Genomic DNA, 26584 nt, shown 5'->3' with positions numbered 1-26584 from the left:
TGCAAAATGGTTTTCTAATGATCAATTAGCCTTTTAAAATGATGAACTTGGATTAGCTAACATAACAGGCCATTGGAACACTGGAGTGATGGTTGCTGATAATGGGTCTCTGTACGCCTATGTAGATATTCCTTAAAAAATCTGCCGTTTCCAGCTACAAAAGTAATTTACAACATTAACCATGTCTACACTGTATTTCTGATCAATTTGATGTTATTTTATTGGACAAAAACATTCTAAGTGACCTCAAATTTTTTAACGGTAGTGTATATATATATATATATATACACAGTACCAGTCAAAGGTTGACACACCTAGTAATTCAAGGGTTTGTCTTTATTTTGTACTGTTTTCTACATTGTAGAATATTAGTGAAGACATCAAAACTATTAAATTACACATATGATAAACAAATGAAAATATATTTTATATTCTTCAAAGTAGCCACCCTTTGCCTTGATGACAGCTTTGCACACTCTTTACATTCTCTCAACCAGCTTCACCTGGAATGCTTTTCCAACAGTCTTGAAGGAGTTCCCACATATTCTGAGCAATAGTTGGTTGCTTTTCCTTCCCTCTGCGGTCCAAATCATCCCAAACCATCTCAATTGGGTTGAGGTCAGGTGATTGTGGAGGCCAGGTCATCTGATGCAGCACTCCATCACTCTCCTTCTTGGTCAAATAGCCCTTACACAGGCCGGAGGTGTGTTTGGTCATTGTCCTCTTGAAAAACAAATCATAGTCCCACTAAGTGCATACCAGATGGGATGGTGCATTGCTTCAGAATGCTGACATAGCCGTGCTGGTTAAGTGTACCTTGAATTCTAAATAATTCACAGACAGTGTCACCAGCAAAGCACCCCCACACCATCACACCTCCTCCTCCTCCATGCTTCATGGTGTGAACAACACATGCGCAGATAATCTGTTCAACTACTCTCCGTCTCACAAAGACACGTGGTTGGAACCAAAAATCTCTAATTTGGACTCATCAGACCAAAATAAAGATTTCCACCGGTCTAATGTCCATTACTTGTGTTTCTTTGCCCAAGCAAGTCTTTTCTTCTTATTGGTGTCCTTTAGTAGTGGTTTCTTTTCAGTAATTCAACCATGAAGGCCTGATTCACGCAGTCTCCTCTGAACAGCTGATGTTGAGATGTGTCTCTTACTTGAACTCTGTGAAGCATTTATTTGGGCTGCAATCTGAGGTGCAGTCAACTCCAATGAACTTATCCTCTGCAGCAGAGGTAACTCTGGGTCTTCCTTTCCTGTGGCTGTCCTCACGAGAGCCAGTTTCATCATTGCGCTTAATTATTTTTGTGACTGCACTTTAAGAAACTTTCAAAGTTCTTGAAATGTTCCAGATTGACTGATCTTCATGTCTTCAAGCAATGATGGACTGTCGTTTCTCTTTGCTTATTTGAGCTGTTCTTGCCATAATATAGACTAGGTCTTTTCCCAAATAGTGCTATCTTCTGTATACCACCCCTACCTTGTCACAACAAAACTGATAGGCTCAAACGCATTAAGAAAGAAAGAAATTCCACAAATTATATTTTTTTAAGGCACACCTGTTAATTGAAATGCATTCCAGGTGACTATCTCATGAAGCTGGTTGAGAGAATGTCAAGAGTGTGCAAAGCTGTCATCAAGGCAAAGGGTGGCTACTTTGAAGAATCTCAAATATAAAATATATTTTCAATTAACACTTTTTTGGTTACTACATGATTCCATATGTGTTATTTCATAGTTTTGATATCTTAACTATTATTCTACAATGTATAAAATAGCAAAAGTAGAGAAATACCCTTGAATGAGTAAGTGTGTCCAAACTTTTGACTGGTACTGTATATCTATATTAATCTATAATTTCAATAAATTACACATAGGTTATCATACACATGGTAAACAATATCTCAAACCACAAGTTTCTGGTCTTTTGTAATGATACATTTTGTATTCACGAATCATGTCTATTGTCTTAGAACAGTCTAGAATCCTTCGTAAAGCTAATGCTTTCTGGATAGTCTGAAATCTCTACATGGTTATAAGGTCAGAACTTCGGCATCAGTATTTTCACATCAGGTGAAAGGATCATACTCAGTGGAGTGGTAAAGGCGTGCAATAAAATAAACGCACGGACTGCATGCAGTTGAGCAAATCCCTTGGGAAAAGAGTGCCATGTGAAAAGGCCAATCCCAAGGTGCTTGCTGTAGATACCCAACATGAAAATAAAACCTTTACTGACAGCTTAACTTTGTGTGTGTTAAATACCTTTCTGCTTGGTCGCATATGGGATAATAATTGCATTATAATGGGTGAAGTATGGTTAGTTTTCATTCCACAAGAATAGGCCCTAAACATTCAAAACATGCGTATGGCCCAGATCAGAGATGTCTGAAGCAGCACACGAGGCAGGAAGAGAGTCCTCTTCACGGACACAGATGGACATGACACATGGCCGATAAGGTTGCCTGCCATTCCTCGTCCATCCCTCTCATTGGAGAAAGAAACAGACCAACAATATACAGCATGTTGTGGTACAGCTCAAGTCTGTGTATTATGTGTCCACACAGTGTTGTCCATACTGTATCAGTAAGGGGGATTACGCAGCACCACAGCCTGGGAGAGGATTCTGTCTGAGCTGGGGACTTTCCAGGGGCCCGGGCTAATCTGACCCTTTTGGTTCAGAGTATCCTGCTGAATGGCATTTGGAGAGGCCTGTGTGTCTTTTATACTCTTTTCCTCTGTTGTAGAGGCCTCATAATATTTTCTAGTCTTTCCCTCTTTTAAGGAAGCCCCTATGTATTTTTTGCTTGTCTGCTCTTTGCGTTTTTCCTTTTCTCCATCTTGAGGTTTACTCTTCTCTAGAGTAACTTTCAGAATATCTCTCCATGCCCCTGTCTCCATAGGGGTTGGCATGTGATGTCCTGCCTCTGTCCCCACTTTCTTTTCAATACTGACCTGGCCATGGGCAGCCTTGGTCTTTCGCGTTATCCCTTCTCTCTCCTGTGTGCTTTTCCTGCCCTTTGAATCTCCCCTTTTGCTGTTTTTGTTTTCATCAAAGGGCTCCTTGCTGGAAAGCTCCTTTGATGTGCTCTGCTGTACCTGCAACTGGATCGAGGCTTCCTGTCTTTTTCGAGAAGACTTCTTGGGGCTGGGTGACCAACTTCCTTTCTGGCAGTGGGACTTCCTGTTTTTGCTTGGCTCTGCTTCCTGTTCCTTCCTTTCAGACTTTTTGGGACTCTGTGAGTGCTCTTTGGCTTTAGGGAATGTTTCACCTGTTTTCTTTGGGCTGCTGGGCTCCTTGGAGTCTTTAGACCTGGTATGACCTGGTTTGACCTTATAGAGGTTGATCTGCTCAGGGGTGATGGGAGAGAGCCTGTCAGCCTGCCTGTCTGCCCACTCTCCATTCCACTCCACTGAGCCAGTGCCCCTGCTGCACTGGGGGTGGAGCGTTCGGTGGGACAGGGGGTTCCAGTCAGGGGTCTCACTGGTGAAAGAGGAGGAACCTGAGGTGAAGGTGCAGGTGGAGAATGGAGAAGCGAGAGGGGATGTCTCTGAGACAAGCGCCTCTCTAGGAAAGCTTGTGGATGAAGTGACAGTTGGATCCAATTTACCTAGAAGTAAAATAAGTGATTACACAGATGTAAAATATTTATAGAGTGGCTCACAGATCCTTATGAAAATAATAAGTAACGTACAAGAGCAAAATTCAGATGAACTAGTTTAGACAGATGAAAGGAGGAATCAAGAAAGATATTATAGGAATTACCAAGGTAAAAGAGGACAGGCCAGTAAAAACAGTGAAGTGGTTAGTGGTGGTGCTCGTTTGAGTAATAGCACACAGTAGAGGGGACGCAATCACCTGCAACAGGGGGAGGAGAGGAAGTTCCAAGAGTAAGCAGTTGTATATAGACAGCAGAGGACTCCATTCATGAAACATCCCCAACACAGTTAGGCACTCAGTTTGGGTGACATTTCACATTAAGGGTACAGTACTTTAATTAACATAAATTAATGAAGTAGCCAACAGAGATAGCTAAATCATTAATTAATGTGTTTATAAGACATTGCTGCGTCAGTTCATGTTAATTAGCGCACCCTTGTTAAATGCTAGTAACATGTTATAACTCGCAACAACAAACAGGGATATTCAAACACCCTGCATCTCATACCACAAAAGAGGTAAATATTATCTTCTAGATCTAGACTTCTGTGTGTACTTACTGTTGTCTTGTACCAGACCCTGCCCTGGCCTTAACAGGAGCAGCACTTTGCTGCCTCCAGCCTGGATCAGCTCAATGGCGCGGGTATGGGTGATCCCCTGGGTCGGTTCTCCATTGATCTCCACTACCTGATCCCCCACCTGCTCATACAGGCACAATCTAGATGATCAACTCCTCACTGGCAACAAAATATGTAATTAGTCTTTTATAAGACATGACAGAATCTTGATATCATGAATAGTCTAGTAACAGTCATTTGTGTGGATGTTTCCTAAGGCACCGGGGGTCAGACTTACATGGATCCTGCTGTCCAGCAGGGCAGGCCCCTCCTCAGCCAGTCTCAGGATGTACAGGCCCATGTTGTACTCTGTCCCTCCCCTCAGACTGAAGCCAAAACCCCGGGACCCCCGGTCCAGCTCCACCGTGATACAGCCCTGCGTGGCGCATGCGTACACACACACATATGTACACACACACGCAAGCATGCAAAATCACACACTCACATGCACGTAAGCACATGCACTCACACACACGCACGTATATGAACACACACACAAGCACACACACAAGCACGTACACACACGTTATAACTTAAGTTATAACTTAATGCAGTTTTTTTTTTGTCATATATTATTTGATTGATGTAAAATCTCTAAAACACCAGATAAAAACAATGACGGTAATAATGGTATGAGCCTTGCCTGTCTGGGGCCTGTAACACACATTGTTCCCTGTTCGCTCAGAGGCAGAGTTTTGTAGTCGGCCCAGGTGACTCCCTCCCTCTTCTCCTCCTCCAGATCTAGGTTATAACTAGAACAGACAACAGCATTCAGTAACACTATGTTATATCTTCAATAATGTACAGCAGTGTCTCCGCTGGGGGCACAGAGAACAAAGCCATTTGAATCATTAAGATGTTGTGTCAGACATAAGTCTCTGGGTTGTTCTGCTAAATGCTGAAGCGGGGGTTTAATCCGTGTCTTGGTGTAGTAGTGAGATCAGGACCTTACCGCTCGTCATGCGTAGCTGACCTCTGACCCATAGCTCTGTGATGAGGGGCGGGGCTCTGCTTGGCTGAGCTGGCACCAGAGGGAGGGCCCTTGTATTCTGGAACAGACAAATACAAGTCACAACATTATGATAACACAAACACAAAACAACCATCCCACACAGAGATCATTGGTATATGACTGGGAATACTAGGGAAACCAACATAGTCCCATCCCTTGGATGACACTTCTGGTGAAGCTTACCGTCCTCAGGAACCACAGTAAGGGTGACAGCATTGCCAGCATCCTTGATGAGCTGAACGATGTCATTGTGAGACAGCCCCACGATGGACCGCCCGTTGACCGCCGAGATGCGGTCGCCTACATTCAACAGGCCACAGCGGTCAGTGGGGCTGCCTTCGATGATGCGTCCAATCTTATGAGGGATCACTGCAAACAGAGAGATATCTAATAATAACACACCCATCCCACCTGATGGATTCAGTCAGAAATATACAATAGGTATTTAAGGGACTATATTACTCAATAGTAAAGAAGTAATAATCTTTTCACAGGAAGAACCTTCAAACTCTGTTCCCGGATAATTTGGGTGATGATGCTATAGGGGAGAGTGGTGTGTGTGTGGTTGTGTCTGGGATAAGCAGTGCTAATGTTGGACATCGGGTCCATTCTCACCCCCTAGCGGGGGCTTGCTCTTGGAGGTGAGGATGACGAAGCCGAAGCCCTCGCTGTCCTTGCGGTGGAGGGTGATGTCGAAGGACTCGTGGTCCAGCACACTGGGCATCTGGATACGAGGGAGTCTGGGGGAGCCGTTCACCAACACTGGAGCCATGTGGAGCCCTACCTCCTCCTCAGTCATATCTGATTGAAAAATGCATGGAGAGTATAGACTGAAATGCCGTATCAAATACATAGATGGCGTGTGTGTATTGTATGCAAGTGTGTGTGTGTTAGAGATCAAGGTGTAGAGGTTCCAGGCAGTCAGTGAGTGCTCACCTCTGTAGATGACTTTCCGACGCACGGTCAGCATGACCTGACCATTGCGGGCAGCGTTAGTCATCAGGTCCAGAACCTGCTTGTGGGAACGGCCCTTGACCATGATTCCATCGATGCCTATGAGCTCATCACCAGCCCTCAGGCGTCCATCCTTCTCAGCTGCACCAAGGTGCACGATGGCACCAATATACACCTGTCAGAGAGTTACACTTTGAGTCAGAAACACTGTCCATAGAAGACACAGTAGGCAATAGGCTTTCCTAGGTGTTGAAAATTAACAAAGATAATCTAACAGGGAGGAAGTTCATACTTCGGTACTCACTGGCTGCTCTGGACCTTCTCCTCCCAGAACACGGAAGCCAAAGCCAGTCTCCTGGTCCCTCTTGATGAACACATCCAGGTCTTTGGTGTGAGGCTCTGTGGACAGGGGTTACTGTGGTTAGATAGGGTATCATAGAGGTGAGCACCACCCAATCATCTGGTCAGCAGGGTGAACTCACAGGCTTATCTTGCAGCTCACATTGATACTGTATTCACAAATGTAGGATGACCCTTAACAGATGGTCACAAATGGAACACTGGCATCCATTACAGAGCTATGGATGGAAAAACTGAGCATAGGAGTACTAGGCCTCCTCAGTCTGTATGTGTTGCTATAGTATGGTGCACTCACGCTTGCTCTCCAGCAGGGCCTTGGACTTGAGGTACATCTCTGTGGCGTCTCGTTTGGGGGAGTTGTTGTGCAGGGTTGAAGTGTTGGAGTGGAAAGGGAGGGCCTGGGGGGCAGAGTCTGTGACACAGTCCAGAGTCTCTGTGCTAGATGTCATTTCCTGCCTCTGATGGGGCCACAGGGCCACAGACAGCGCAATTAGAGCACATTAAAGACCACACAGTCTATGTACATCTCAATACCCAGACACATAGCACAGGATGTAATGGTGATTGAATACTAAAGGAACGAAAGGTCATTCCACCGCAGGCTCCCGCATTGCTTTCACATTACCACCTCAAGCTCAATAGTAAACCAAAGAATTTGAAATTTTGAATGTAATTTACCATTCACAGGCTAAAAAAGAGTTCCCTATGGCGCTGACAGGTCTATTCTGTTGAAAAGGCCAGCTTCATCTAAAGCTGTCATACTAATTAATATACAATATTATCTAAATAGGCTATGTGCTTCATTACCATTGAAATCCCCAGACAAAAAAAAATGAATGCTGAATAGAAGTAATTAAGACCATTTTCAAAGCAAACATAATCAATATTCAAATGTATAGTTATCATTTAATGTGATGCATTGGGGCTTGCTGGTTATTAACTGCTTTCCACTCAAGGACAAAATACTTGAATAAGAAAATGGGGGATAAGCGTCTGGGCACACAATAGTAAAACACAGAGTATTATAAAAGAGTTTTCTTTTACTCACAGGTTTCAGGCTCTTCACAGGAGATGTCTGACCTGTGAAAAACACAAGGAAGAGTCATGGGAAGGTTTCCAAAAAAAAGTACTAATGAGACATCAACCAGTAGATGGCACTGTCTACCTAACAGAGAACGAGAGCAGTGAAGGAATAACAGTTTCAATCGTCTAGACTCAGGAGGTTTAAAACAGTGTTGTAGCCTAATCCATCAAGAAGTATGACATCACTGTGTTATTAAAGATAAATAGGAGATATGTACATTTGAGAGAGGGGACCTACATGAGTGAGGACTCGCATAGTGAGCGAGACAGAGAGAGACAGAGAGTCATGCATAAAATCCAATGAACAATAATGTTAACTGTACAGTACACACACATGTTCCATCTCTCACGCTCAGATTGTTCCCACTTTTAATATAGCTCCAGTATTAAATTGATTCACGAGCATGCACCTCTCTGGAAGCCTAAAGGGGATGCCTGTTCAGTCTGAAAAGTGTGATAGGGTTTATGGACCCTGATGTAACCAGGAGATCTAGCTCAATTCTTTTGTTCCGATGTGAAGAATCTAACCCAAGGACTGTCATCAAGAACATATAAGATGATAAGATGAATTCAGTATCTTCACTCGCTCTTTCAATTCAATTCAATTCAAAGGGCTTTATTTGCATGGGAAACATATTTTTACATTGCCAAAGCAAGTGAAATAGATAATAAACAAAAGTCAAATAAATAATAAAAATTAACAGTAAACTTTACACACAAAAGTTCCAAAAGAATAAAGACATTTCAAATGTCTTATGTCTATATAGAGTGTTGTACTGATGTGCAAATAGTTAAAAGTACAAAAGGAAAAATAAGTAAACATAAATATAGGTTGCATTTACAATGGTGTTTGTTCTTCACTGGTTGCCCTTTTCTTGTGGCAACAAGTCACACATGTTGCTGCTGTGATTGCACACTGTGGTATTTGACCCAATTGATATGTGAGTTTATTAAAAGTATGTGTCTCTAATATGGTCATACATTGGCAGGAGTTTAGGATATGCAGCTCAGTTTCCACCTTGTTTTGTGGGCAAGCCTGTCTTCTCTTGAGAGCCAGGTCTGCCTTTGGAGGCCTTTCTCAATAGCAAGGCTATGCTAACTGAGTCTGTACGTAGTCAAAGATTTCCTTAATTTTTGGTCAGTCACTGTGGTCAGGTATTGCTAGTTAGCAATTGCGCTAAATCTAGTTAGCAACTTCCTTCAAACTGCATGCAGAGACATAAATATGTATCCACAAGTTCATCTGACTATGGGGAAGCAGAAAAAATACTTTATTGTCAAAATCCCGAAGTGTCCATTTAAAGGGCCAAGGATATAGAAGCATGCAGAAATTCTCCGTGCCTCCGATGATGATCAAAGCAAATCCGAGCTCATCGACTTGTGTACCATTTCCCCAGGGCGACTGGAGATGGATGTGTGAGACGTTTGAAGGGTGCTTTCCCCTCCCTCTCTCCCCAGGAGCAGAGCAGACAGAGACCCGTGCTTATGCAACTTCCCTTCCCAGGCCTGCAACAGACTGCAGTATGAATGCCTGACAGAGAGCCTTAGTAGAAGCTGTGAAGCAGCCTGAAGAGATACAGTATATATCCTGTACAAGGAGATGTGGTAGAGATCTGTGCATACAGAGGTGTTTATGGGAATATGTGAAAGGTATATTTGACAGGAGAGTTGGGTTGCATATGGTGACTCATTACTACGTGATAGTTTATGCCAAAAAGGCAACACTCCCTCATGTGTTCACCTATTGCAGACATAGTGACATCACCAAGATACCATACCATAGTGTGTGTACATGAGTGGTAGTTGATCTGATCTCTCACCTCCTAGTATCAGCACATTGACCTGACTCACCAAGGACACTGAAGGTCACATTGAGAAATCACTGTATCACACTAATGCTGCGGCAACAGTGATGTCGCAGCAGTAGGAACAGGCATAGTGTTGGTGTTATGTAACCACAAGGCAGTGTTAATAAGACACTGTGACTCACCTCCTCTGAGCACCAGCACGTTGACCTCGCTCCCCACCTGTAGGTCTTTGAGGATGTCCACCACCTGGGCGTGGCTCAGAGTCTGAACATTCTGACGGTTGATCTCCTTGATCACGTCCCCTTTAAGCAGGCCGCGGCACCACTGGGCGTCTAGGATCATCTTCACCTTCTGGCCAAGGGGACAGTCTGCGATGGCAAAGCCAAACCCTCCCGGGCCCTTCACCAGGGGCACGCTCACCAGCTCGGGCTGCAGCAGGCCTGTTCCCCCCTGCTCAGAGAGCCTCCCGTTGGGCAGCGCGGCCACCATGGGCCGTCCACTGGCGTCGGTGGTGACGTAGTGGAGCTCCTGGGAGGAGCCGTGCAGCACGTCGCCCTTCACCAGCAGGGGCTGGCCATTGATGAGGGGCACGGCAGTCACCACCTCGCCCCCCTGCAGGGGCGGAGGAGGTGGGGGAGGGGGGTTCTCTGTGTCCTCAGCCACGTCTGGGGGCAGCGGGTAGCCGCGGCACAGCACCATATCAACATACTGACTTACTGGGATGGACTGGAACATCTGCACCACCTCAGGGTGGGTCTTCCCCAGCACACATTTCCCGTTGATCTCCACGATCACATCGCCTGGCGGGGAAAACCACAGAGGGAGAGAAAGGAGAGGAGAGAAAGGAAGAAGAGAGAAGGGTTGGAGAGAGAAGAAACAAGCCAAAGCAAACAGTGAGAATATACAGACATATCCATGGGCAATGTAATGATTGTTATGGCAATATAATAGCTTGATAGCTGGATGAGTGTCCTGTTTGTAACGGACTGAATTGACCATTCGCTAAGTCCAGCCCAGAATTGTGGGCAACCAATCGCAGAGCTCCAATGGATAGCAACTGTCGCCGAGTCCGAAACCTCCCACAGGCTCACGTTTAAATTGCATGATAGCCAGTGAGGGCTATAGCAAAAACTGAGTTTTATTCAAACTATAAATGTTTAAATGGCTAAATAATTTAACAGTGCACCAGGAGTACTTGCTATTGTGATTCCTGAAATGCAGAACCTGTTGGAGTATTTTTCTAATCCAAAATTATACTTTTGTTACATTGTTTGTTAGCTCAGCAGTTTAGCTAGCTTTCAGTCTCCTTAAATAAAATAGTCCTTTAGCAAACCCTCTTATCCAGAGTGAGTTACAGGAGCAATTAGGGTTAAGTTCTTTGCTCAAGGGTATATCAACCAATTTTTCACCGAGTCGGCTCGGAGTCGAACCAGGGACCTTTCGGTTACTGGCCCAACTACTAGAATACCTGCCGCCCATTGACCACCAAACGTTGCCAACACTAGCTAGCTAGCCACATAATATAGCTTGTATTCTCAAAATGTATGTTAGCTAGCTAAGTTAGCAATGATGTGAATACTCCCATCTGCTGTCAACATCAGGATACAATTTGAGAGTACTACAGTCAACTCCATCAGTGATTATAGCTTTGACTGCAAGCTGAGAGTGAATTCAGAGCCATTTTGTGGTAGCTACACTAGCTACAAACATAATTTTACCAGGTTTCTGTGTAGCAATTGTAATGACAGTCCACCACAACATACCCAAGAGTTTCCTGATTAGCAAGTGGAAGTATGTGTTTAATTTCCTTGTGTATTAGAAACACAGTTTGAGATCATTGTGATAGTTGCCACCCCATCTTTTCTTCACGTTCATTCATCCTCCCATCTCTCCCAATCAGGGGTTTGGCTCAATTCAGAATTGAATTGAGAATGCCTCAAATTTCTATTAAGTTCTTGAATTTGAATTGAAGTAGTTAATAGGATACAGAAATCCAATTTTAATTTGAATTAAAGGAAATGTAATATATAAACATATGATATATTGAATTCAGTGAAACTCAAATGCCTCTTCTATTCTATATTAGGTGTAGTCTATACAAATATGAAATCAAATTGTATTAGTCACATACATATATCGCGGGTTAGAGAAATGCTTATGTCCCTATCTCCAACATTACAGTAATGCCTAACAATACCTAACAATACACGCAAATACCAAAAATCTAAAGAAAGGAATCAAGAAATATAGAAATATTAGAACGAGCAATGTCAGAGTCTGTGATATAAATATATATGTATATGATGGTGTGTATAGACATTATGGACAGTATATAACTAGAAAAGGTGTGTTCAGCATTAGTTATAGAGGATGAGCCTTGACAAGAATACAGTATATGCAAATGAAGTGGGTAAAACATTATGCAAACATTATTAAAGTGATTAGTGTTCAATGACAATGTACATAGGGCAGCAGTTTCTAAGATTCAGGTTTGACCGGGTTGTAGCCGGCTAGTAACAGTGACTAAAGCCTTCTTCAGCCTCCTGAGGTTGAAGAGGCGCTATTGCTATTGTGCCTTCTTCACCACACTCTCTGTGTGGATGGACCATTTCAGGTTGTCAGTGATGTGCACGCAGAGGAACTTGAAGCTTTTCAGCCTTTTCACTGCCGCCTGTTGATGTGGATCAAGCCATGCTCCCTCTGCTATATCCTGAAGGCCACGATCAGCTCCTTCATTATGTTGACGTTGAGGGAGAGGTTATTTTCCTGGCACCACTCCACCAGGGCCCTCACCTCCTCCCTTGTACATTAAGCATATTGTACTGTAAAGATCTTGTACATAAAACATCAAACATATTGTTATATCAAATATTGTTTACATTTTTTTATTACATTAATGATTAAGGGAAACCTGTATGCTATTATATCTCATTTATCACTTACATTTTGTTTAAAATGGGGGAAGTACTACATTTCCCAGAGTGCAGTTCGTTTAACCCTCAAGTTGACCCTGAGGCCTTCAAAACGAAGCCAAACAAATTAAATGATTGATGGGACTGGAGCAGAAGGTGGATTTCTGAGGAGGAATGAAGGTGGAAAAAGAGTAAGAAGAGGTTGAAGAGAATGATTAAAGCAGAGGTTGAAGTTAAGTTTGAGGAAGATGGCAATAAAAATGGAGATGGGCTGTCGAAGAAGATTGGTGTCAAGTGCAAACAAAGTGAGCCGAGCGCCAGACCGAGTTCTGGAGGTGAATTGGAAGTGAATGAGGGCTAGCTAAGTGAGGTGGAAGGCGTGCTGAAGAGCTCGGAACCTGAGCCTGGCATTGATGGACGTGATAAAGAAGAATATGGTCCAGTAGGAGTGACATTTTTGGAGAAAGTGGATTCTTGCCTTTTGGCAGATCCATTTGTGGTTTCAGGGTGGGTGGGAAAGGAGTTGGCTGCAGTTGAATCAGTCAAAGTAACCTGTAGTGGACTTCTGATATTTGTTTGCGCTCCATGTCACACCACTTGGATTGAGATCTGTTTCTTGTTTTGTGCTTAGGAATTTGGCACCATTGAAAGGAGTGATTGAAGTTGAAGATTCCTGGTGTTTGTGACGCCCCCGCCATTTGGTGCGACGCAGCAAGTCGTGAGCGTGGTGAAGCAGACTCACTGTCAGTCCTTCTGAATTTTTACCTTTTAGTCTGAGTTTTTACCTGACAAAGTAATATTTGGATATATCAGTTATCCTATTAGAGATTTTGTACTGAATCCACTTTGCTGTTTCAGTTGCAATGTTTATGGTCATGTTGCAGCAGTGTATAGGAGGGAGATTCCAAGATGTGGGAAGTGTGCAGGAGGGCATGGGGCAGAGGACTGTGTAGTTTCGATGGATACAATTATGTGTGTCAACTGTAGGTGTGCCCATGTTGCTGGGAATCGGAGGTGTCCGGTACAAGAGCGGCAGTTTGAGGTGGCCAGAGTAAGAATAGTGCAGAAGGTGTCGTATGCTGAGGCAGTGAAGAAAGTAGAGATGGATGGATGAAGGGTGAGGGGATCTGGAGAGGATCCCTGTGAGTAGTAGATCTGTGCTAGCATAGAGGGATAGGCCAATGACTGATATATGCTTCAGTAAGGTTGGATTCTTAGCATTCATAGCAATGGTTATCAACTGAGAACGTAAATCACAGTTGTGGTGGCAGCTGCAAAGTACTATTTGGGTACACAAGATTATCTTCAGAAGAGTTACAGGGTGTGTTGAGTGGTGATGTCCCGTCCTCTTAGGTCGCTGGCAGGAGCAGATAGGGTCAAAGTAGTGGAATGGGGTAGTGGGTTTTTAATTATTATTTAGTGGTATATATTTTGGTATCACAAATGTAACGTGATTGACTAAACACTACCGCACAATAGGTTGCGGCATGCACAAACAAAATGTACGAATGCCATGGTACCAAAGAAGAAGAAGAACTGATTGGTGGAAATAAAAATGGCTATTCTAAGCACTAAGGTTAAGATAGTATATTAACATTGTTTCCAGAGAAAATTGATATATTCTTTGGTATCTGGAAGTGTGACCTGTCAGATTCAATGAAATTCTCATATTTTATGACTGAGTGGAATTTCTTTGAATTGCACTGAATTAAATTCTACTTCCTGCCACTCAAACTAAAATTCTACATCATGTGGAGTGTGGTCAATTCAAATTTTAACTCATGAGTTGAATGGGAGTCAATTCCATAATTATGAATTGAGCGCAACCTTGCTCCCCATCCCTTTCATATTCTGTCCTCCTTACCTTCTTCCTCCCTGCCTATTCCCTCTCTCCTCTGCTCCCTCTCTCCATTGTTCTAACAGACTTCAAGTTGTGGTGCTTCTAGCCAGGCAAATCATTATTGCATGTAGGTGAGAGCTGTATCCTTTTACATCTCACCCTGACAGCTGGCTCAGAGAACAGCAACTGCCAGCCCCTCTCAGCTCACACAAGAAAAGCTGCTGAGGATGCAGAGCCCCAGACAGCATCAAAGCTAAAGGAAGATCAGAGTGTGCAACAAAGATACTGGTCTACACACAAAATGCACCATAACCTGTCTCTCTGACATAGCCGCGGAAAGTCGTTAGGGGTTGTGGGGGGAATGTTTGCACAGTGCACTACTTTTGGGAAAAAATGTCAATTAAAAAGATGTATTAATAATAAAAACAAATATATATTTCATGGGGTGCTACAGCACCCTCAGCAGCAATACTTCCAGCGGAAATGCTCTCTGCCTAAAATGATCACCTTGAACAGAATTTCTGCTCTCCCTTTCGCTGTATCTCTTGGGGAAGTGTTAGTGTAAGTACAGCCCCTCTATAGGGACCAACCAGGTTTTTATTAAGTAGCTGCCTTTTGAGCTGGTAAAAGTGTGTGGCTCCGCACAGGGCAGTGCAGCAGTGTACTTCTCACCGGAGGAAATCTTGTTGTCATGGGCAGCAGGGCTGTCGCTGAGGACGTTCTTCACCTGCAGGAACTCGTCATGGCGGTCGCCCCCTATGATGGTAAAGCCAAAGCCCTGGGAGCTTTTCCTCAGAGCAGTGTGGAACATCTCCCCCTGCAGCTGGGACGGGTCTGGGGTGAAGCCTGACGCACCCCCCTCACCTGCAACGTAAGTATGTCACAGTGGGAAAGTTAGAGGAAGTTGCATAACTAAATAAGGCGTTAAAACATCAACATAGTAACAAAGTAACAACCTTAAAACCAATGTAGTCGCAATAGTCACATTTGCTTTGACTAAAACACTGCCCTGTATGATAACTAAAACAGTAACAGACAAAATATTATAGCGTTAGTAGCTACATTATTTGTCTGATGTTCATTGTGGGATTCATTAACATGCTGTGGATTCAAACAGTGACATAACACCTCTGGAATTGTTCAGTAGGCATGAGGTCCTTTCTCATTTTCTCCCTATAGAGCCAGTGAGTCAGAAAAATAAGTTTGGAACAACATGAGGTCATTGGCAGCATACATACGACAGTGGACACACAGTCCAGTATATAACAGGCTGTCAGAGGTGCATTAAATGGGCCAGCTGAGCGTTTCCCTCGCTGGCTTTACTGTCCTATCAGCACTTTATAATAGAAGCATACCATCTTTTCTCTCTGCTTGACTGTCTCTACCTCTGTCCAGGCTAAGGTGGATTTGAGACACATTCCAGTCCTATATGATGTAGCAAATCAGCCCTGTGCTGACTTTATGGTAATGTATGGCCCATAGAGACGTTGAGTGGAATAAAATACAGTGTGGATGGACTCTAGCTGTTGTGTTCAATGGATCAAGAGAATCTAATTTACATATTCACAGTCAAATTGCTTCTCGGGAAGGGTGTTTAGAGTGTTTATCCGACTGGATAAAAAAATATATAATTACGTCCGCCCCGCTTCTAAAACCAAAGTTGCGCCCCTGGGTCAATCCAAGATGAGGTATAATGAAATGGTCTCCACTCAGCTCCCTTGGATGGTAGACACTGCAGATGAGCCTCTGTGTTGCATTAGATGCTCTGGGAATCTGTGGGCTTGGAGTATTGTAACGGGGGAACTCTAGCCTGAGGTGCAACTGCTGTTGTTTTGGGTACATCATAGCAACCGTCTGATAATAGTCTGGTGCAATCACAGGGTAGATTACTATCTCAGTCCCTCCCCACCTGGCTAGCAAGTAAGCTAGTTGAGAGATGGCCCTAAAGATGTGCTGTTCCAACAGCTGTCACGATTTCTAAGAGCCGCTCCCCTTCCCTCCCTCCTCTCAACCAACCCATATGTGTAAGCCTCGGCAGCAAAACATGACTGTCAATCTGTACTCCCCGCACTGTAATGTATTATACATCCACTGCAATGAAAGCATATTTAATTCATATGGTTTATTATAGCAGAAAAGTGGCTTGTCAGGGTGGAGCAGTGGTTAAGGGCGCTGTACTGCAGCGCCAGCTGTGCCACCAGAGACTCTGGGTTCGCGTCCAGGCTCTGTCGTAACCGGCCGCGATGGGGAGGTCCGTGGGGCGACGCACAATTTGCCTAGCGTCGTCCGCGTTAGGGAGGGTATGGCCGGCAGGGAAATCCTTGTCTCATTGCGCACCAGCGACTCCTGTGGCGGGTCAGGTGCAGTGCGCTAACCAAGGTTGCCAGGTGCACAGTGTTTCCTCAGACACATGGGTGCGGCTGGCTTCCGCTCTAACCACTAGGCTACCCTGCCGACCCATTAATGAGGTGTAGGAGGTCGAGGTCAACACACAATCATGGCATTGTTGAGTGTGTTTTCAATCTGTCTGTATTAACAACCTTCTGAAAGCTATCCAGAGCTGAAGAAAGATGGAGGTAAAGAAAAAGTTCAGTGAGCAGTGTCTACCTGGAGGTGGTGGTGCCCCCTGCTGGATAGAGACAGTAGTCTCCTGGCTCAGCTTCCTTTTAGCCTCCAGGACTGGGTTCTCAAACTGGGTTCTCTGGTTGATGTGACTGAAACAGAAACAATCCATTGAATGATTTACATTTTTGACACCAATTTTCTTACACAGACACATACAAGTTACCATGAACCATCTGTGTGTAATTCTGTGAACCATCTTTGTGTGATTAATTCTGAATGAATTATTCTGAATGGTTAAAGCATGTCTTATAGAAGGGACTACACGTTCATTCTCAATCGATTAACAATAGGGATTCTCTTTAGTGAGATAATAACTGTCCCTCTAACATAACAAAGCTACATTGTTTTACACGTAGTTAATTATGAACTGGAACACTGGCAGCAATAAGTCCCGATCCATTTGTCTTTGACTCTCCTTGTAAAAACAAACATTTTGAGTTCTTCTCTCTCCCCCACGGCCTCTACTAAGGAGGGACTTTTCTACAATACCAGTAATAAAAGAAAGAGTTTCCTTTTCAACAAAACAGACTCCTTTACCTCTCCTAACACCTCCTCCCCCTCCCTCCTTGATAACTCTCACAACCCTCCTCCTCTCCCTACTGCTGCTATAATGGCTTGGTTTCAGAGATGTCCTGCTGGAGCAGCCAGTACTCACACATCTTCTGTAAACACACACACAACACACACACACGCACGCACGCACGCACGCACGCACGCACGCACGCACGCACACACACACACACACGCACGCACGCACGCACACACACACACACACACACACACACACACACACACACACACACACACACACACACACACACACACACACACACACACACACACACACACACACACACACACACACACACACACACACACACACACACACACTGCTGTGTTTTCACCTGGGTAAATGTCATGTTACCAACAGAGCTTTAGTTTAGCACCCACTGAAAAACCAATACAAGCCTTGATCATGGAATAGTATTGTTCTCAAAATGTCTAGTAACACTTTGTATCCCTGCTGTCTATATACACTGAGTGCACAAAACATTAAGAACACCTTCCTAATATCGAGTTGCACCACCCCCTTTTGCTCTCCGAACAGCCTCAATTCGTCTGGGCATGGACTCTACGAGGTGTCGAAAGCGTTCCACAGGGATGCTGGCCCGTGTTGACTCCAATGCTTCCCATAGTTGTATCAAGTTGGCTGGATGTTCTTTGGACGGTGGACCTTTCTTGATACAAACAGGAAACTGTTGAGCATGAAAAACCCAGCAGCGTTGTAGTTTCTTGACACAAACCAGTATGCCTTGCATCTACTACCATACCCCATTCAAAGGCACTTAAATATTTTTTCTTGCCCATTCACCTTCTGAATGGCACACACGCAATCCATGTATCAGATGTCTCAAGGCTTAAAGTCTCCTTCCCTTCATCTACACTGATTAAAGTGGATTTAACAAGTGACATCAATAAGGGACCATAGCGTTCAGCTGGATTCACATGCTCAGTCTATGTCATGGAAAGAGCACGTGTTCTTAATTTTTTGTACACTTAGTGTATAGTGTACCTATGGTTAGTTTTTGATCTATGGTATTGCTGGGGAATACAGGTTTGTGGTATAGTATCTCTCAGATGTACAGGCAGGCTGAACAGACTTACTCTACATAATATGTTCCATACTGTGGGTCCTCTATCTCCTCCCAGCCATACGGGAGCTCTGTGGATACAGGAAGAGACGCATTGTGTTCAAGTACTATCACACAAAACATGCAAATGTATAGCACTGGATAACAGGATAACAGGGCATAGTGATGAGAAGAGCCCAGCAGACACCAGACACAATGATTTGGTTAACACTTTGCAGTTTTTGCAGACAGGCAGCCTGGCTCTTCACGCAAGAGAGAGTTTTGGAGCTGCTTTTCAGAGGCAGCACACTAACTAGCATTCTGCCTGCCTTTAAAAATCCATTAGAAACAGTGGACCAGAGCCCTGTGTATCCCCCATATCCCCCACTCTCTCCCTGCACTTAGCCCATGTCACAGCCACACACCCTGGGAATGGACCGGCAAACGAGTGGGCACTCCTGGTACTCCTGGCACCCCTGGCATTCAAGTTAATCAGTCAAGCTGATTAACTCATTGTTGAATAAAAACTCAACATATACACTGCCTTCAGAAAGTATTCATACCCCTTGACTTATTCCACATTTTGTTGCGTTACATCCTGAATTCAAAATGGATCAAATATTTTTTTTCTCACCCATCTACACACAATACCCCACAATGACAAAGTGAAAATATGTTTTTAGAAATGTTTGCACATTTATTGATAATGACATACAGAAATATCATATTTACATAAGTATTCACACTATTGAGTCAATACTTTGTAGAAGCACCACTGGCAGCGATTACAGCTGTGAGTTTTAATGCATAAATCTCTTAAGAGCTTTCCACACCTGGATTGTGCAACATTTGCCCATTATTCTTTTAAAAATTCTTCAAGCTCTGTCAAATTGGTTGTTCATCATTGCTAGACAACCATTTTTTCAGGTATTGGCATAGATTCTCAAATAGATTTAAGTCAAAACTTTAACTCGGCCACTGAGGAACATTCACTGTCTTCTTGGTAAGCAACCCAAGTGTAGATTTGGCCTCGTGTTTTAGGTTATTGTCCTGCTAAAAAGTTAATTAATCTTTCACTCTCTGGTGGAAAGCAGACTGAACCAGGTATTCTCTAAGATTTTGCCTGTACTTAGCTCCATTCCATTTCTTTTTTTGTCCTGAAAAACTCCCCACTCCTTAACGATTACAAGCATACCCATAACATGATGCATCCACCACTATGCTTGAAAATGTGGAGAGTGGTATTTAGTAATGTGTTGTATTGGATTTGCCCAACACATAACATTTTGTATTCAGGACAAAAAGTGAATTGAACTGAGTTAGGAAGGACGCCTGTATCTTTGTAGTGATTGGGTGTATTGATACACCATCCAAAGTGTAATTAATAACTTCACCATGCTCAAAGGGATATTCAATGTCTGCTTCTTTTTATTCATACCCATCTACCAATATGTGCCCTTCTTTGCGAGGCATTGAATGTACTCCTGTGCTTCTACACCTGCATTGCTTGCTGTTTGGGTTTTTAGGCTGGGTTTCTGTACAGCACTTTGAGATATCAGCTGATGTACAAAGGGCTATATAAATACATTTGATTTGATTGGAAAACCTCCCTGGTCATTGTGGTTGAATCTGTGTTTGAAGTTCACTGCCGGACTGAGGGACCTTACAGATAATTGTCTGTGTGGGGTACAGAGATGAGGTAGTCATTCAAAAATCATGTTAACCACTATTATTGCACACAGAATGAGTCCATGCAACTTATTATGTGACTTGTTAAGAAAATGTTTACTCCTAAACCTATTTAGGCTTGCCATAACAAAGGGGTGGAATATTTATTGACTCAATACATTTCAGCTTTTCATTTATGAATTAATTTGTTAACATTTCTAAAAACATAATTCCACTTTGACAGTATGGGTTATTGTGACACAAAATATAAATTTAATCAATGTATATCTACCACAACATAATGTGGAAAAAGTCAAGGGGTGTGAATACTTTCTGAAGGCACTGTACATGTAGGCAGCCCACATGATCCTGAGCTGGGGGCATTTATTAAGGAAAGTATCATCATGTCAGAAGATGTTATACAATCCTGTCTGTATGGGAACGTAAAACTCATAGGCTTCTATCTCCTGTTTCTGTAGTGAGGCAGCTTGATGTATAAGTACACCCCCTGGACAGGAAGCATGCCCTACCCCTAATCTATCTCCTTAATGCTGAGTGCCAGGTCTTTGGTATGACTCAGCCAGGTATCAAACTCCCACCCTTCCAATCTCGGGGGCTGATGAGCATAGCCATGTTTAAAGCTCCATGTGTGTTCTGCAAGAACTTGATGTATGTATGGTCCATTTATACCCTACAGAGACAGAAGTTTCAGAGCGTAGCGCGGTGTCGCAATGTTGTTTTTCGTCACAAAAGGGGTGGCTCCTTGTAGTGCGCTCCGACATTCAATGTGCTCCCGTGCCACGTGCTTTTGTAAAGCATTGTTCACATTACGCATAAGCACTCCGTTACGGTGTGCCAGATGTCATGAATTTCAATGGTGACATCCACAACGGAGTGAAAACGCAAGCGTTAAATGCTCCTTTGTGAGACGGACACCACATACTTTTGACTTTTTTCAAACTTTGAGGTCGACTTCAGTCCAGCCAGAGTCTGTTGAAGAACAGGAAGTTTCCAAAACAGTGAAGTAGATGAGAATATGTGGTTTTCGGTGAAGGTTTTATGTGATAGTTAGCTACTTTTACCCATTCATATAAGTGAGTAGTATACAGTATATTTTAATAGTAATGTTAAATCATACACAATGGCTTTTAGGTGGAGGTCGCTAGCTACGATGGTATCTTAAACCTAGCCTAGCTTTTAGGGCTCTAGCTAGCTGCTCTAAACTGCAAGCTAGCTTTACCCGCAATAAAGTTAGAGAATGAAGTTGAGGTTACTCAACAAAACATTTTATATATGCCTATATATACAATATATGTATCCTGTCTTGAATGAAAAGGTCATATTTTGCAATTTCCCCAAATATATGAGTTCTCTAGCGAGAGACAGGCTCTCCAGCTTGCGTTACAAACATTGGACTGGTCCATTCAGGACCAGTGAAAGACTGTGAAGATGACGTACAGCGTAATGAAATATGACGGCATATGAAGGCATAACGCGCCATATCATTCCTAAGAAGCTCGCTTGGTAATGAAGCTTGCTTGGTTCCTTGATCTGATCTATAGGCTCTACATCAAAATAGCCTATTTTGCATTCATAAGTAAATATAATTTCAGCAACTGTTCAAACAATAAACCAAACAACATTGTAGCTTTACTAGAATCCCCCCAAAGGTATTTTGTTTCGAAAAAAACCCCAATTTATTCCAGGCTATTGGTGAAAACAACAGCGAAAGATGTGCGACCAAAACATGATGAGGTTCTATTTTTAGCTGAATGGAGAACATAGTTAGTGTGGGGGTGCTGACTAATGGCGAATAAACTATAAACGATCAAAATAAAGAAAGTAGCACTCTCCATGTATAATCTGCCAGCAATTTAATGGGTATTTACCAATGACTGTGCCTTCCTCAGGGTAATGTCATAAATGTCATAAACACTTGAACCAGGTTATGTATGACATTAATGCAATTAGTGTAACCAATGACAGTGGTGAGGGGTGTGTCATAATGATTATGTTAATAAAAATGAATTAGTGAAACTGTTAACAAAATAGTATATGGCATATTAAATATATTATGCTATTGTTATCATATAAAACATAATGGAATATTGTACATCATAGGCTACCCATCACTAGTACCCTGGGGCGGCAGGGTAGCCTAGTGGTTAGAGCTTTGGACTAGTAACCTGACAAGGTACAAATCTGTCGTTCTGCCCGTGAACAGGCAGTTAACCCACTGTTCCTAGGCCGTCATTGAAAATAAGAATTTGTTCTTAACTGACTTGCCTGGTTAAATAAAGGTTTAAAAATATATATATGTACAGTGGGGCAAAAAAGTATTTAGTCAGCCACCAATTGTGCAAGTTCTCCCACTGAAAAAGATGAGAGAGGACTGTAACTTTCATCATAGGTACACTTCAACTATGACAGACAAAATGAGAAAAAAAATCCAGAAAATCACATTGTAGGATTTTTAATGAATTTATTTGCAAATTATGGTGGAAAATAAGTATTTGGTCACCTACAAACAAGCAAGATTTCTGGCTCTCACAGACCTTCTTTAAGAGGCTCCTCTGTCCTCCACTCGTTACCTGTATTAATGGCACCTGTTTGAACTTGTTATCAGTATAAAAGACACCTGTCCACAACCTCAAACAGTCACACTCCAAACTCCACTATGGCCAAGACCAAAGAGCTGTCAAAGGACACCAGAAACAAAATTGTGGACCTGCACCAGGGCTGGGAAGACTGAATCTGCAATAGGTAAGCAGCTTGGTTTGAAGAAATCAACTGTGGGAGCAATTATTAGGAAATGGAAGACATACAAGACCACTGATAATCTCCCTCGATCTGGGGCTCCACGCAAGATCTCACCCTGTGGGGTCAAGATGATCACAAGCAAAAATCCCAGAACCACACGGGGGGACCTAGTGAATGACCTGCAGAGAGCTGGGACCAAAGTAACAAAGCCTACCATCAGTAACACACTACGCCGCCAGGGACTCAAATCCTGCAGTGCCAGACGTGTCCCCCTGCTTAAGCCAGTACATGTCCAGGCCCGTCTGAAGTTTGCTAAAGAGCATTTGGATGATCCAGAAGAATATTGGGAGAATGTCATATGGTCAGATGAAACCAAAATATAACTTTTTGGTAAAAACTCAACTCGTCGTGTTTGGAGGACAAAGAATGCTGAGTTGCATCCAAAGAACACCATACCTACTGTGAAGCATGGGGTGGAAACATCATGCTTTGGGGCTGTTTTTCTGCAAAGGTACCAGGACGACCGATCCGTGTAAAGGACAGAATGAATGGGGCCATGTATCGTGAGATTTTGAGTGAAAACCTCCTTCCATCAGCAAGGGCATTGAAGATGAAACGTGGCTGGGTCTTTCAGCGTGACAATGATCCCAAACACACCGCCCGGGCAACAAAGGAGTGGCTTCGTAAGAAGCATTTCAAGGTCCTGGAGTGGCCTAGCCAGTCTCCAGATCTCAACCCCATAGAAAATCTTTGGAGGGAGTTGAAAGTCCATGTTGCCCAGCAACAGCCCCAAAACATCACTGCTCTAGAGGAGATCTGCATGGAGGAATGGGCCAAAATACCAGCAACAGTGTGTGAAAACCTTTTGAAGACTTACAGAAAACGTTTGACCTCTGTCATTGCCAACAAAGGGTATATAACAAAGTATTGAGATAAACTTTTGTTATTGACCAAATACTTATTTTCCACCATAATTTGCAAATAAATTCATTAAGAATCCTACAATGTGATTTTCTGGATTTTTTTTCTCATTTTGTCTGTCATAGTTGAAGTGTACTTATGATGAAAATGACAGGCCTACCTCATTTTTTTAAGTGGGAGAACTTGCACAATTGGTGGCTGACTAAATACTTTTTTGCCCCACTGTATATTAGCGTCAACATACATTATTGTTTTATTCAATTTCACAATTTGTTACATGTAATATTGGTTCAACCTTAATATATAATGAACATCCTGAACGGGGGGAACATATTAGGTGTACGCTAACAAGCTGTAAAAATAATTTGTACACTTATAAGACTTGTTCATAAAGGAAAATGTGTTCATAAGAAGGGCCTGAGATCAAAGTCAATATTCAGACCATTAGGGGTCAATGTTTTTAGATAGGATATCCAGTAAGCCTCTCTTTGTAGTAGTGGGATCTCAATGTTACCTCCTCTCCTTGGTAGAGCAACATGCTCAATGCCTGTGTATTTTAGAGGGGAGATGGGATGGTTCGCTTCAACAAAGTGAGCTGCTACTGGATAGTCAATGTTCTAATAAATCAAATCAAATTTGATTTGTCACATACACATGGTTAGCAGATGTTAATGTGAGTGTAGCGAAATGCTTGTGCTTCTAGTTCCGACAATGCAGTAATAACCAACGAGTAATCTAACCTAACAATTCCACAACTACTACCTTATACACACAAAGGGATAAAGAATATGTACATAAAGATATATGAATGAGTGATGGTACAGAACGGCATAGGCAAGATGCACTAGATGGTATTGACTACAGTATATACATATGAGATGAGTAATGTAGGATATGTAAACATGTAAAAGTGGCATAGTTTAAAGTGGCTAGTGATACATGTGTTACATAAAGATGGCAAGATGCAGTATACATATGAGATATAGAGTATTTAAACATTATATACATATGAGATGTATTACATAAAGATAATGTAGATGGTATTTTAAACATATGAGATGAGTAATTATATTAAAAGTGGCATTGTTTAAAGTGGCTAGTGATACATGTATTACATAAAGATGGCAAGATGCAGTAGGTGGTATAGAGTACAGTATATACATATGAGATGAGTATTGTAGGGTATGTAAACATTATATTAAGTGGCATTGTTTAAAGTGGCTAGTGATACATTTTTTACATCAATTTCCATTATTAAAGTGGCTGGAGTTGAGTCAGTATGTTGGCAGCAGCCACTCAATGTTAGTGGTTGTTGTTTAACAGTCTGATGGCCTTGAGATAGAAGCTGTTTTTCAATCTCTCGGTCCCTGCTTTGATGCACCTGTACTGACCTCGCCTTCTGGATGAAAGCAGGGTAAACAGGCAGTGGCTCGGGTGGTTGTTGTCCTTGATGATCTTTATGGCCTTCCTGTGACATCAGGTGGTGTAGGTGTCCTGGAGGGCAGGTAGTTTGCCCCCGGTGATGCGTTGTGCAGACCACACTACCCTCTGGAGATCCTTACGGTGGTGGGCGGAGCAGTTGCCGTACCAGGCGGTGATACAGCCCGACAGGATGCTCTCGATTGTGCATCTGTAAAAGTTTGTGAGTGCTTTTGGTGACAAGCCAAATTTCTTCAGCCTCCTGAGGTTGAAGAGGCGCTGCTGCGCCTTCTTCACAACGCTGTCTGTGTGGATGGACCAATTCAGTTTGTCCGTGATGTGTACGCCGAGGAACTTAAAACTTACTACCCTCTCGCCTACTGTCCAGGCAATGTGGATAGGGGGGTGCTCCCTCTGCTGTTTCCGGAAGTCCACGATCATCTCCTTTGTTTTGTTGACGTTGAGTGTGTATGACCTGATTGAGCTGCGGTGTTAATAGAATCCCCTCAAAAGTTATTTTGTTTCGAAGTGATAGCGTTATTCTAGGATATTTTGAAACATAAGAACAGATAGCCGTGTGCATTAAAATTATGTTTAGCCCATAGACATTAAAAGCGCTGATGTCATCCAAGTGTTTCCATAAAAACAAAAATTCATGACACATGAAGCCGAAAGAACTTGAATTTGAAGCACACCATATTGTTGAATGGGGCTGAATGGCAACAAAATATTGTTAAAGTGGCCGTAACTAGCAAAGGATCATAGTCGATTTTGTCGTTTTCCTCCTGCCTGAGGGAGTCAACCTTAATGTCTATGGCATGAGCCTCATTGTAGCCTGCCGGACTGTGATTTGTCTGTGTCAGCACGTGGTCCTATGTGACGACAAATGTAGTAGTCAGAATGGATCACTATTTCATTAAATATAATGATTTGTAGAAAACTTTAAAATAATTCATTGTGGGGATCGAACTTGATCATAATAAACCAAATTTAGAGCCCAAAACAGCCTTTGGGGCTGTTAGCGATCGTCATTTACATAGGCTTTATAGGTCAGACCAGGGCTTTTGGCACCGCTAAGTCGCTAATCAGTAACCGACCAGCAGAGCTTGTGACTTCATGCTCCAGACTGGACCTTGGGGGCCTGGTTTAGCCAACTTGCTTGCAAAGGAAGACAACAAGACAACAGGAGAGACTCTTCTTTAGCTTTCATCACAAATGAGAAGACAAGAAAACCTCTGTTGCCCCATTGTGAATGTTGCTTGGGAGTCTGGACTGGCAAGGTATCATGTTACCAAAAGATCTAT

The 26584-nt window shown here is 42.9% G+C and overlaps 1 protein-coding gene across 1 annotated transcript in view; it reads right to left on the bottom strand.

Annotated features, from left to right (window-relative positions):
* Window positions 1-1803: 1803 nt before the first annotated feature.
* Window positions 1804-26584, bottom strand: part of LOC124004355 (membrane-associated guanylate kinase, WW and PDZ domain-containing protein 3-like) — a 153995-nt gene continuing 129214 nt past the window's right edge. The window contains exons 7-21 of the mRNA XM_046313195.1: window positions 18547-18604; window positions 16864-16970; window positions 14929-15120; window positions 9687-10304; window positions 7662-7693; window positions 6909-7071; window positions 6558-6652; window positions 6236-6428; window positions 5915-6100; window positions 5483-5668; window positions 5240-5336; window positions 4931-5039; window positions 4526-4663; window positions 4231-4369; window positions 1804-3620 (exon numbers count right to left, since the gene is read on the bottom strand). Coding sequence (XP_046169151.1) covers window positions 2593-3620; window positions 4231-4369; window positions 4526-4663; window positions 4931-5039; window positions 5240-5336; window positions 5483-5668; window positions 5915-6100; window positions 6236-6428; window positions 6558-6652; window positions 6909-7071; window positions 7662-7693; window positions 9687-10304; window positions 14929-15120; window positions 16864-16970; window positions 18547-18604 — 3341 coding nt within the window. The 3' untranslated portion in view covers window positions 1804-2592. The remainder of the gene's footprint in view (window positions 3621-4230; window positions 4370-4525; window positions 4664-4930; window positions 5040-5239; window positions 5337-5482; window positions 5669-5914; window positions 6101-6235; window positions 6429-6557; window positions 6653-6908; window positions 7072-7661; window positions 7694-9686; window positions 10305-14928; window positions 15121-16863; window positions 16971-18546; window positions 18605-26584) is intronic.

Source organism: Oncorhynchus gorbuscha, linkage group LG18, assembly GCF_021184085.1.
Source record: "Oncorhynchus gorbuscha isolate QuinsamMale2020 ecotype Even-year linkage group LG18, OgorEven_v1.0, whole genome shotgun sequence".
In the NCBI taxonomy this organism is placed as follows: Eukaryota; Metazoa; Chordata; class Actinopteri; order Salmoniformes; family Salmonidae; genus Oncorhynchus; species Oncorhynchus gorbuscha.
Note: the sequence above shows the minus strand (reverse complement) of the source record. Positions and strands in the feature narration are given on the sequence as shown.